Raw genomic sequence first — 10423 nt, 5'->3', positions numbered from 1 at the left:
TTGGCCAGCCTGGAGGGCACCACATCACCCCAGCCCAGGACAGTCGCCAACACTCATGACAGTGACCGAGTCAGGGAAAGATACTTAATTAGTTTTGAAAAAGATTCCCATTAAAAACCATTGCAAGAAAAGGTTCCAGAGCTTAAAATGTCAGCCATCCAGTCTCTGGATCTCCCACTGCCTGCTGGAGTCGCATTCCCCAACCGCACAAGGAAAACAGACTGTTCTCCTCCGTTCTCAAGTACCTTAGGAGCACTCATTCCCTCACAAACAGTTGATACCCTCTTCATAAATAATGTGATCTGTGTGTTAACACGATGCTCTCAAGGATTTATGCGACGCAAGACCTTGTTAGCCGGCTTCCATTAGCAAGCGTACTTGAGATCATAAAGCCGCATTTAAGAAAAAAATCCCTTAGTAACCACAACCTGTGAAATCGATGCGCCGGCCTTGCCCCCCTCAAGACTGAATTCCTGAGCCTCGTTTAAAGACATTTCAATGATCTCCACGACCATCAGGGCCACCTGTGGAGCTGGCACGTGCCGCCATCCTGCACCCGGGAACCGAGTCTTCTTTTTGTGGAGATGGTGGCATTTCTCTGGGCTCTGGCCACCATTGTGCAGTAGCTGTTCCAACCCTGCTCGCGGGCCCTGCAGGGTGAGGGGACAGCCAGGCAGGGCTCCAAACCAGAGCAGCTGGGGTTTTGTGATCATTTTTCTATATTGGTTTTCTTCCCAAAATTTTGTTTGAATTAAGGAGCCTGTGCCCAAAGATCCTTGAACTCTGGTAGAGAAATGGTGACAGCTAAGCTGGAGGTCTGTGAAGCCCTGTTCAGGCAACCCCAGAAGGTAGAGGATTCCAGATTCCAAGAAATGAGACATGAGGATGATGTTCCAAGCAAAATTCTGAGCGTAAAGAAAAACCTGGGAAAGTCACATATGTGAGGCCCAAACAGGAAGTGAGGATGTATTAGCAGGGATATAACCAGTCCATGATGGTGGGGCCCAATGGGAAGTGGGGATGAATTAATGGGCTATAACTGATCAAAGATAGGACATACTGGTCAGTTCTAGGAGGCTCTGCTAGAAGCCAGAGTCAGTTCTCAATTTCTATCTGGGGTACATTTTTATTATTTAAAAAAATATATAACAGCTTCATTGAGATGTAATTCATGTCCCATACAATTCACCCATTTAAAGCGTACAAGTCAATGGTTTTTAGTATGTTCAGAGTTGTGCAACCATCACCACAATCAATTTTAGAACATTTTCATTATCTACCTGGGCTTTTGATTCTACAAAATAGATGGAGAAACTGGGGAAAGAGCAGCGGAGATGAAGGAAGGACCATAAAGTTTAGAGAAAGTGAGCAGAGGAGGGGCTCTGAGTCCAAGGGAAAGAGGCAGCAAAAAGATCTGGTGCTAAACTAGGGAACCACTAAAAGGAGATTTGACTTTTGTTTCCATTAAGAACAAACAAAAAACTGGCCTCAACTACAGCAAGAAGGATTTTAGGGAAAACATGAGGAAAAATAAAACCAACTTCCTGGCAATGTTTGTAAATACCTGGGTTATGCTGCCCTTAAAAGTAAGACCGAGAACCGTCATCCCAGGGTGAGTTTGAATAATGGGTCCCTCCAGTTTCCTGATACTGGTTACAATTTTGAGGCATCCCTTGAGGACTGGCTGAGTGCCCACCCTTTCTGTGAAGTGGAGCAGGCCTCTGAGTCCCACTTCCTAGAAGCTTCTAGAGGGCCCCATGACATGCTGGGTAAGTGATGGCCCTTTGGATGGATGAATGGTGGTTCTGGATAAGAGTTTCCTGGTCAGCTCGGCCTCGTGGTGGTAAACCAGAAAATATGAGGGGCCATCAGAGACCACAGCTCAGATCCCTCTTCCTGACTGATTGTTTCTTGATTCAATTCATCCTTCAAAGAATTTTTTTTTTGAGCCCCTGCTATAGTCTAGGCAAGACAGGGCCAAGAAATAAAGTAGCGGTTCTCAAAACTGGGTGTGGTCTTGCCCACCAAGGAACACTTGGTGAGGTCTGGAGACCTTTTTTGGGTTGTCACAACAGGGGAGTTGCTCCTGGCATCCAGTGAGCAGAGGCCAGGGATGCTGCTAAACATCCCTCAGTGCACAGCATACCCCTGACAACACAGAATTTTCTGGCCCCAAATATCAAAAGTTCTGAGGTGGAGAAACCCTGCTCTAAAATCATACTGTCTTCTGTATATAAGTGTTATCTGAATGATCCGTTTTTCATTTGACTTACTCCTGGATATGGATACATTTCATTTATTAGCAAGTATCAAAAACCAGCAATCAGTATAGAGACCAGGGAGACTGCTAAACACCCCACAATGCACAGGACACCGCCACCCCCCTGCAACAAAGAACGATCTAGTCCCAAAGAGCAATAGTGCCAAGGTCAATAAACCCCGAGATAAGAAATAAGACTCATTCCTTGCTCTCCGAGAAGTCAGTCTGCTCATTGTGGTGCTTCGCAATCTGGCATGAAATGTGTCACAATGAAAATTTCTGCATTGAAGAAAAATCTTCAAATCACTTATTGGAAGAGAAACGAAACCAAATTCCCAACAGCATTCAGGACCAAGAGTTCAGTGCCCTTGGTGTACGGAAGATTGATTCTTACTAATTGACTAGGATGCCAAACCTTAAAATCAAAAAAAAGAGAAAAATTTAGCAGGGGGAGAACAGTTTCTGGGTGACCTTTATCATCTTTATCAGGAAAGTGAGTCTACGATTTTATACGAGTGTATCTATGGAATACAGCAGGATGGAAAATAACCTAGAAATTGGGTTCCTAGAGTAAACCTCATCTCCTTTAACTTGACATTGTGATCATCATGGCAGGGAATAGTGAAAATCGAACTTGGCTTAGAAATCCCCTGTTCTAAACACAGTTGCGGGTAGATAATTTACAATATTTTGGAACAAATTCTTCCAAGCACTTTAAAATATAACACTTATTGTAAAAATCAATTGATATGATAATTAAAATAAATGACCAATTTATTAAAACGGGTACCCTAAGGACTTCAACTCTGCCCCATTTTGTCTCAGTAATGTCGGAGGGCAGTTATTTGACCTGGTGGTGGTAAGCTGCACTGGAAAATGGACTTTTTAAATTTAATGAAGAGTAAAGTCTTCCATAGTGACCTCTAATGCTTTTTCCCTTGCTTTTAGTTTTCAACTTAGTAGCATCTGAGTGTGGCTTTTAGAGCCTTGGTTTTCCTATACTCCACTGTGAAATCTCCCTTGTGCCAAGTGCTCTTGGCATACCAGTTAACAGGGAGGGTCTTGAAAATAATTAAAGAAAAATCCATAATTCAGACTCTTCACTAATTCATTCTGGTTTTGTCCTGAAGAATCCAAATTCGTGTGGATTCACTGGGCTTCAAACCTAAAATTTCAGAATCATCGCATAGTGTCTATTTTTGAGCTGTCAATGCTTAAAAACTGAAAGCAGAAAACTCTTCTGAGCCCTAGTTCCCTTACTTGTAAATTTATGCTATTTAGGAAGATATGGCTATCTCGACATACTCTCCTAATTATTCTCTTTCTTCCCTTCCTTTCTTTCTTTTCCTTCCTTCCTTCCAACTTCCTAACTTCCTTCCTTCTTTCTTTTTGTTTGGAGATTTCACCATTGAGAATATATTTTTTCATGCTTAAAGGGTGAGATTTTGCCTTTGAGTCTAAACAAATCTTTGACCTCATTTATAATTTTCTACTCACTGTCCAGGGTTTCCTTGGTTAGGACAGTAACTGCATCCTCTTTAACGCTTTCTTTCCCCCTCTAAATCACCTAGGTTTTACTTTACCAGGAGGCTCACTACCTCTAAATATGGATCTCTGTGACTTGTTCCCTCTTTCTATCATTTCTGAACTGAAGCCATCTTGACAAGTCTGAGCAAATATCAACATTCCTGGGGACCACTCATATTTCCTAAAAGACTCACAAAGACTGTTCTTTAGGCCAGTTGACCTAAAACCTGTTTGAGAAGAGATGGGAAATTAAGTCATGAGAAAGCCAGATGGAATTCCGCCTGGAGATAGCTGGGAAGTGGGGAGGGGAGCCACCACAAGCCAGTTGAATGGAGCAGAAAAGCGCTGGGGCCTGACAGTTTGGGGTGGCCAACGTCATCGACGCTGTGAGCCTCGTGTGGGTCGCATGCATCAGACCAGGAACCACGGCTTGGGACTGATGGCCCTCATATAAAAGGGTGTGTGAAAGGCACCGCACGTCTGAAGGGGGTGGGGGTGGAACTGAGCCACCAGGGGACCCTGGACTCACCCTGGCCACAGCAGGTGGCCAAGAAGATTCTGGGTTCCAGCAAAGGCTGGGAAAGGGGGCAGGCAAAGGGTGTCACGGTCCCAGTGGCATAACCATGGTACCAACACAACACCCAGCCTTCACTCTTCTCAGTGAGCAGGTCTCCCCAGTGATGAAAAACCTCAGGAGGGCATGGCTGCAGTGGGTGGGGAGGCCTGTTTCAGGAATCTACTCCAAGGCGGGGAGATGGCACCCAAGGGCTGGCTGTGCAGCCAGCCTCTCTCACTCAACCAGAGCCGACACCCAAAGAGAAAAGGGCATTTCCAGATGCAACAAACAGAAATTTGTGACTCAAGATTGATAAGGTAGCAATGGGTGACAAACGCCTTCCTTTCCATGCTGTCACTTAGCTTTAAGCACCTGCTCCTAAAGGGCAAATGACAGATTTTGTTCCTTGGAAGCTGGATAAGCAGCAGCTCTTTCCAGCACATTGTGAAGACAGAAGTGCCACGGGCTTGGAAATAAAGGAGGCCTAGCACTGCAGCGGCGGCAGAACCAGCAAACGGTGACAAAAGGCTTCGGGTGGATGGCAGACAGGAGTCTTGGGCACATTTGTGTTGTATTTGAATCTAGAATACACGTGCCAATGCTCAGGAAACATGGCCAGAAACCCACATCAGGAATAAAAATGGAAGAAGATGGCTGAAAGGATGGAGTCTGGCTGTGTACCGCAGAAGACGGCTGGTTATCCTGACAAGAAACAGCTATTTGGTTATTTACCATCAGGTCACTCTTTGAAAGAGACATTTTAATAACACAGGACAAGAGCACAAAAAAGCAAACCCATTGTGGTGTGCACGGTGCAGCACTAGCTCAAACTGTAAGCCTGTACACGGAGCGCCTGGTGACAAAAGAACAGTCTCACAACGGCTGGTCCTACTGTTTGCAGTCCTGGTAACAGCTGGATGCATGCTAATTGCAAGAAGTGAAAGAAAACGCAGTCATCAGTCTCTCACCAGCAGTTTCAGGCACAAGTGCCATGCGCCACCTAGCAGGTTTATTTTAAAGGTATATTCGCAGCCTCTCATTTGTGCAGGTGGCTTGAAGCTGTCTGCTCAGAGCAACACACTGTGCTTTCCTTCCGGGTAAGTTGCGTCCATCCATCCAGAAATGGCTAAACCGGGATTTCTCCACCATTGACATGGGCAGCTGGGTGACTGCGGCGGGGGCTGGTCTGTGCCTTGTAGGGTGGATCCCCGGCCTCTCCCCACTCCATGCCAGTAACAGCTCCCTCCCCAATCATGACAAACAGAAATTCATCTGGACATTGACAAATGTCCCCTGGGGGGGGACACAATCACCCCCAGTTGAGAACTACTGGGCTGAATTTATGAGACATCTTGTAATCCACCAGCAACTGACTTTTCTCTCATTCTGAGGGGCCCTCAGTAATATTTTTGACCTGCAGTACTTTCAATTATTCAGAACCGTGTTCTTACGGCCCTTGAAAAGAGGGTCCTTTCCAACTAAATGCATGGGGGAGGGAGGAGGTTAATTTCCCTTTTAGTGACATTTGTCTGTTTTACTCTATGGAAGGTTCGGGCACAGAATTCGACACCCAAGGACCATCTGAGCTGGAAGGGGCCTTGAGTACCTGGAATTCACCTCCCTACCCCGCATCGTTTCACAAATGAAGAAATTGAGGCCCAAGGCGAAGTGACTTGCTCAAGGATCTACAAATCCCTAATCCTCCTTTTCCGGTGGCACAGAGTTTTATCATTCTTCCCTGCCCAATACACCTGAAGAGTTTAGGTCTCGAACACAGATAACTTGTAGCGTTTTACAAGTGAGAGACTTTTGCCGAAACCATCCCAATTAAGGCATGCCCGTTTTATAAATGACAGAATACTGCCACCAATTAGTGCAAACAAACATTTATTGTGAAATATTCATCCTACCCTTTATTAGGTATTACATCATCAAAGCACTTTGTGGCAATGAAAATAGCTTTTTTACCCCTCTGATTCACCCAATATTCCATTAAAGCTGCAAAAAATGTGCAATCTGCTTGAAAAATAGGTTGCTCTTATTTACTTATTTGTGAAAAGTCAAAAATTAAAAAAGAAAACGACACTAGCTTACAGGGCCTCTAGAGCCAATTCACCTTCCCTCTTCCCAACTACTCCCCCAAATAATTAACAAAGATAATTTTGTTTTAAATGCCTTTTTATAAAACCAATGCACCTTTCCCCATATTATAATCATAAAAATTTTAAAAAGCCGTTATTTACTTCCTTGGAAAAAAGGTGGCCAGCCGTTGTTTTTTGATGGGAAGCATGTGTATTTCCTGGGATTTCACTTTCTTTAACTTTATGCTCCGGTTTTTGACGGGTTTCCTAAGAGGCGCCGCATTTTCCATGGATTCTTCTCCTTGGCTGTTGATGTTGTAGCCCTGGAGCACGGAGTCTTCTCTTTTGAAGGAGAAGTTTTTGGTGGACACCCCTGAGAGGCCTTTGACCTTGCCACAGAAGATGGTAGGCATGGCGTCTTTCACGGAGACAATCACCTTGGCTGCCTGGGAGTCACTCACAATCTTCATGTTACTTTCGGCCTTGACCTCGCTGCCGGGGTGGCCGGGCATCTCGGGGGCCTCGCCACCACCGTGGCTCTCAGGCCTGGCCGAGGCCTCATGGGGTGTGGCAGGGGCAAAGGACATTTCCGTGCTGTTGTCATACAGCGCCTCAGGGGGAGGCTCCGATTTCCGGTGCGTTGCCAGCGACAGGTCCAGGACTGCATCTTCCTGGAAGACAGGGGGACTGGCCTCACTGGCCTTGAGCCAGGGCACGGACTTCATGGAGAGATCCAGGGCCTCGTTCTCACCACCCATCTTGATGACCGTGTGGCGGCTGAGCTGGAAATACTCCCTTGGCTGGAGGATGTCGAAGGGCTTCAGTTCCTCTTTGTCCAGGGGGGCAGGGGTGCTCTTGCAGGGGTGCAGGTTGAAGGAAGATGGCGGCTTGGGGAAACAGGGGCTGAACTTGGATTCAGAACTCTGAGGCACCAGGATGGGGATGGGAATGGGGACTGGCACAGGCAAGGGGACGATGACGGGGTAGGGCACCAAGAGGGTGGCCGGCGGGACCAGGGGTGACAAGGGGGTGTTAAAGGGTTGGGGGGGCGCGGAGGGGTATCCAGGAGGAGGCTGACATGGTGGGGGGCCCAGAGTGCCCTGGGAGGGGAACAAATTCTGGAGCACAGTTTCAAATGGCAAGGTGGGCTCCTGCGGCTGGCTGGGGGTCCTCAGGTCCAGGAGCTGGGGCTGGGCCTCGGGGCTCTTGGCTCCCTGGAAGAGGTTGCTGTGCATGGCCCCGGAGGAGCACGGGGCCTCCTGCGGCAGGACCAGAGGGGAGTTGAGGTGCTGGAAAACGTGCTGCTCCAGCACCACCGGCAGCTGCACGGGGCCCTGCGTGGCCATGACGTAGGCGGCGTTGCCACTGGGGTGGAGCTGGGGCGCTGAGCTGCCCTCCATCTGCATGTGAATGGGCATCACCACCGGGCTCTCCCCGAGGCAGAGGGGCTGCAGCACGGTGGCCGCCACCTTCAGGGCCATGCCACTCTGGGACTCAGCGGGGGGGTTCAGAATGCTCGGGGCCGGCACGGTCACCAGGGCCTTCTTTACCAGGTCGGTGGAGTTGATGTTCCAGGCCTCGGTCGTGATCAGCTGGGCCATGCCGTTCTCCAGTCTGTTGTTGGCCAAGGCGGGCGGGGAGTCGTTCATGTCCATGGCGAGGTTCCGGGACCGCAGGTCGTCCATCACTCGGCTCGGCTGTCACGTGGCCTGTGAGAGAGAACACACAATGGGAATCACCCTTAAAAGAAGATTCCAGACAGCCTTTGGCACTCTCCCCACATCTTTACAAAGTTGCCCTATCTTGGTTAACTGGGGAGCACAATCCATCTCTCTGGGCAGACATCCACAGTGTAGATATTTCCTCACAAAAATGAACCCACCCAGACGATCAGCTGTGGGCAGAGAGCCCCAATTTAACAGACGATTAAGCCATATACACAGATGATGTAATGACTGAAGAACCGAAGGAAGTTCAACAGAGTAATTTTAGGCCTAACACTCAGCTGAGAAGTTTAGCCTTCGACAAGCAGGACACTGCATTCCACATTGCTCTCTCCGACCATTAAGATGTGCGAAGATGCGACCTGCTTCAATTCAAATCGGCAGCAAAGACTTACTTTCAGGACAAAATAAAACCCATGTCACACTGGAACTCTATGAACAGGGAAGGGTACCCTTCCACTTATTGGGCAGCATTTAAAAAAATTCTCGGTGGCAATAATTCTTCCAAAATAGATTTACAAGAGGAACAGCGGTGTGTTTACACAAGGGCATCACGGTTCTCCCACCGTCTCCCTCAGACCCGTGACACCCCCTTTCCTCCCTATAATAGAGAGCCCACTCCCGGGCGGGCGGGGACGAGGACAACCTGCACAATGTGTTGTGACAGGTACAAGCTTCAACTTTCCCCAAGCAGCTCATCTGTCTGACCTGTGACCTCTTCTATCTTCTACCTGTCAAGAGATGGTGGGGGGACGTTGGTGATCCTAGGGCTGGGAAAATAGCACACTTGTGGGAAACAAAAATCTCCACGGTGAGATCAGCGTTCCTGATGTGCGAGGTGCCTCCTGCAGGCCTCCAGCCACCTCGGGAGAGGCCAAAGGAACCCAGAGCGCGTGCTTCCTGGAGGAAGCGGGCTGCAGCTGCGCTATGGCTCTCCATGGAAACTCGTCCCCATTTAGCCTCGTTACCATGGAGAAAGCAGGCACCATGTCGAACTCAGGGATCCGCACCGCCCTGGAATCTGGTCGGGGCTCAATAATTCAATAAGCCTCAAGTTTGCTGGGCGGGCCTGGGGCACCTCAGGGGCCTGACCTCACCTGTCTGACCCGTCCCAACTTGAGCCCTGTGGCCGTCTCATCCCCCTCTCCCCAACCCCCAAATTACCAACACAACTTCCAAAACAAGGGCACCATGAGTTGAGAAGCAAACAAACGTGGCCTCACTGCAGCTTTCACAAATGAACAACTCCGTGATATTTCCAGGCTATCAAAACGTGTCAAATGCACAGAACCAGGAGGACGGGAGCGGAGGAGGAGGAAGCTGTGCAAACAACTCCGTGGAGAGGGGCTGGCGGGTGAGGGCAGCCCCAGAGGGAAGGCCCTGGAGGCTTGGCTCCCTGTGGGCAGGGTGCCCTCTGGAAACCTCAAGGTGACCCAGTTGTGCCAGCTGATAATCCCCTTGGGGCAGAGAGACTGGAGGCAGCCTGCCCCCTGGGGAAGCCAAAGGGGCCTGCCCCAGCTGCAGTGACCCGCTTCTCCTGAGATGAGTGTTCCCTGACTCAGCCCAGAAAATGCCAAGTCTCCAATCCACTCTTCATCCATCCACCCATCCATCCATCCATCCATTCATTCATTCACTTGACCAACCAATTTCTTTATTGTCTGCAGACACTTTGATGGGGGAGGGAGATGCTGTCATGAGCAGGGCGTACAAAGCGCCTGCTTTCACAGAGATGATAGTCGAGACGGGGAGACAGAGGACTGATCAGAGATCTCTTTAGCAGTGAAGGCATCAGAGTTATGTCAGGAGAGGCAAGGACACGGCAAGTCCAAATGCTGTCCGCCACCTGCATGCAGCCCTGCGAAGGCTCTCAGAACCCAAGGCCTCTTCCAGCCCCAAAGACTCACAGAAGGGTCTGGCCTGTCCCTCGCAGTGGCCAGACCCCTAGGGAGGGGCAGAGAAGGCTCAGGGGAAGCTGGGGTGGGGCTGCTGAGGCCAAGTCAGAGAAGGCTCCCCGGCCCCCCATCGGAGGGCAATTCCGAATGGCCCGAGAGGCAACTCAGTGGAGGACGTCAAGACACCTTCTGTGCCATCTGTGGGCTTCTTGGGGGCTTAGAGTACCCAGCTGAAGACTGCTTTCTCATAATGGCTGCACCTGTCCACCCTTCCAGAAGTGTTGGCCTCTGTCCTAGTTTGCTAATGCTGCAGAATGTGAAACACCAGAGATGGATAGGCTTTTATAAAACGGGGGTTTATTTAGCTACACAGTTACAGT

At 49.1% G+C, this 10423-nt stretch overlaps 1 protein-coding gene across 1 annotated transcript; it reads right to left on the bottom strand.

Annotated features, from left to right (window-relative positions):
- Positions 1-6213: 6213 nt before the first annotated feature.
- RAI2 (retinoic acid induced 2) lies at positions 6214-8129 on the bottom strand. The gene has a single exon (XM_037822786.1). The coding sequence runs from the start codon at positions 8107-8109 to the stop codon at positions 6583-6585; it is 1527 nt and encodes a 508-aa protein (XP_037678714.1). The 5' UTR covers positions 8110-8129; the 3' UTR covers positions 6214-6582.
- Positions 8130-10423: the final 2294 nt, after the last annotated feature.

Source organism: Choloepus didactylus, chromosome Y (assembly GCF_015220235.1).
Source record: "Choloepus didactylus isolate mChoDid1 chromosome Y, mChoDid1.pri, whole genome shotgun sequence".
Classification (NCBI taxonomy): domain Eukaryota; kingdom Metazoa; phylum Chordata; class Mammalia; order Pilosa; family Megalonychidae; genus Choloepus; species Choloepus didactylus.
Note: the sequence above shows the minus strand (reverse complement) of the source record. Positions and strands in the feature narration are given on the sequence as shown.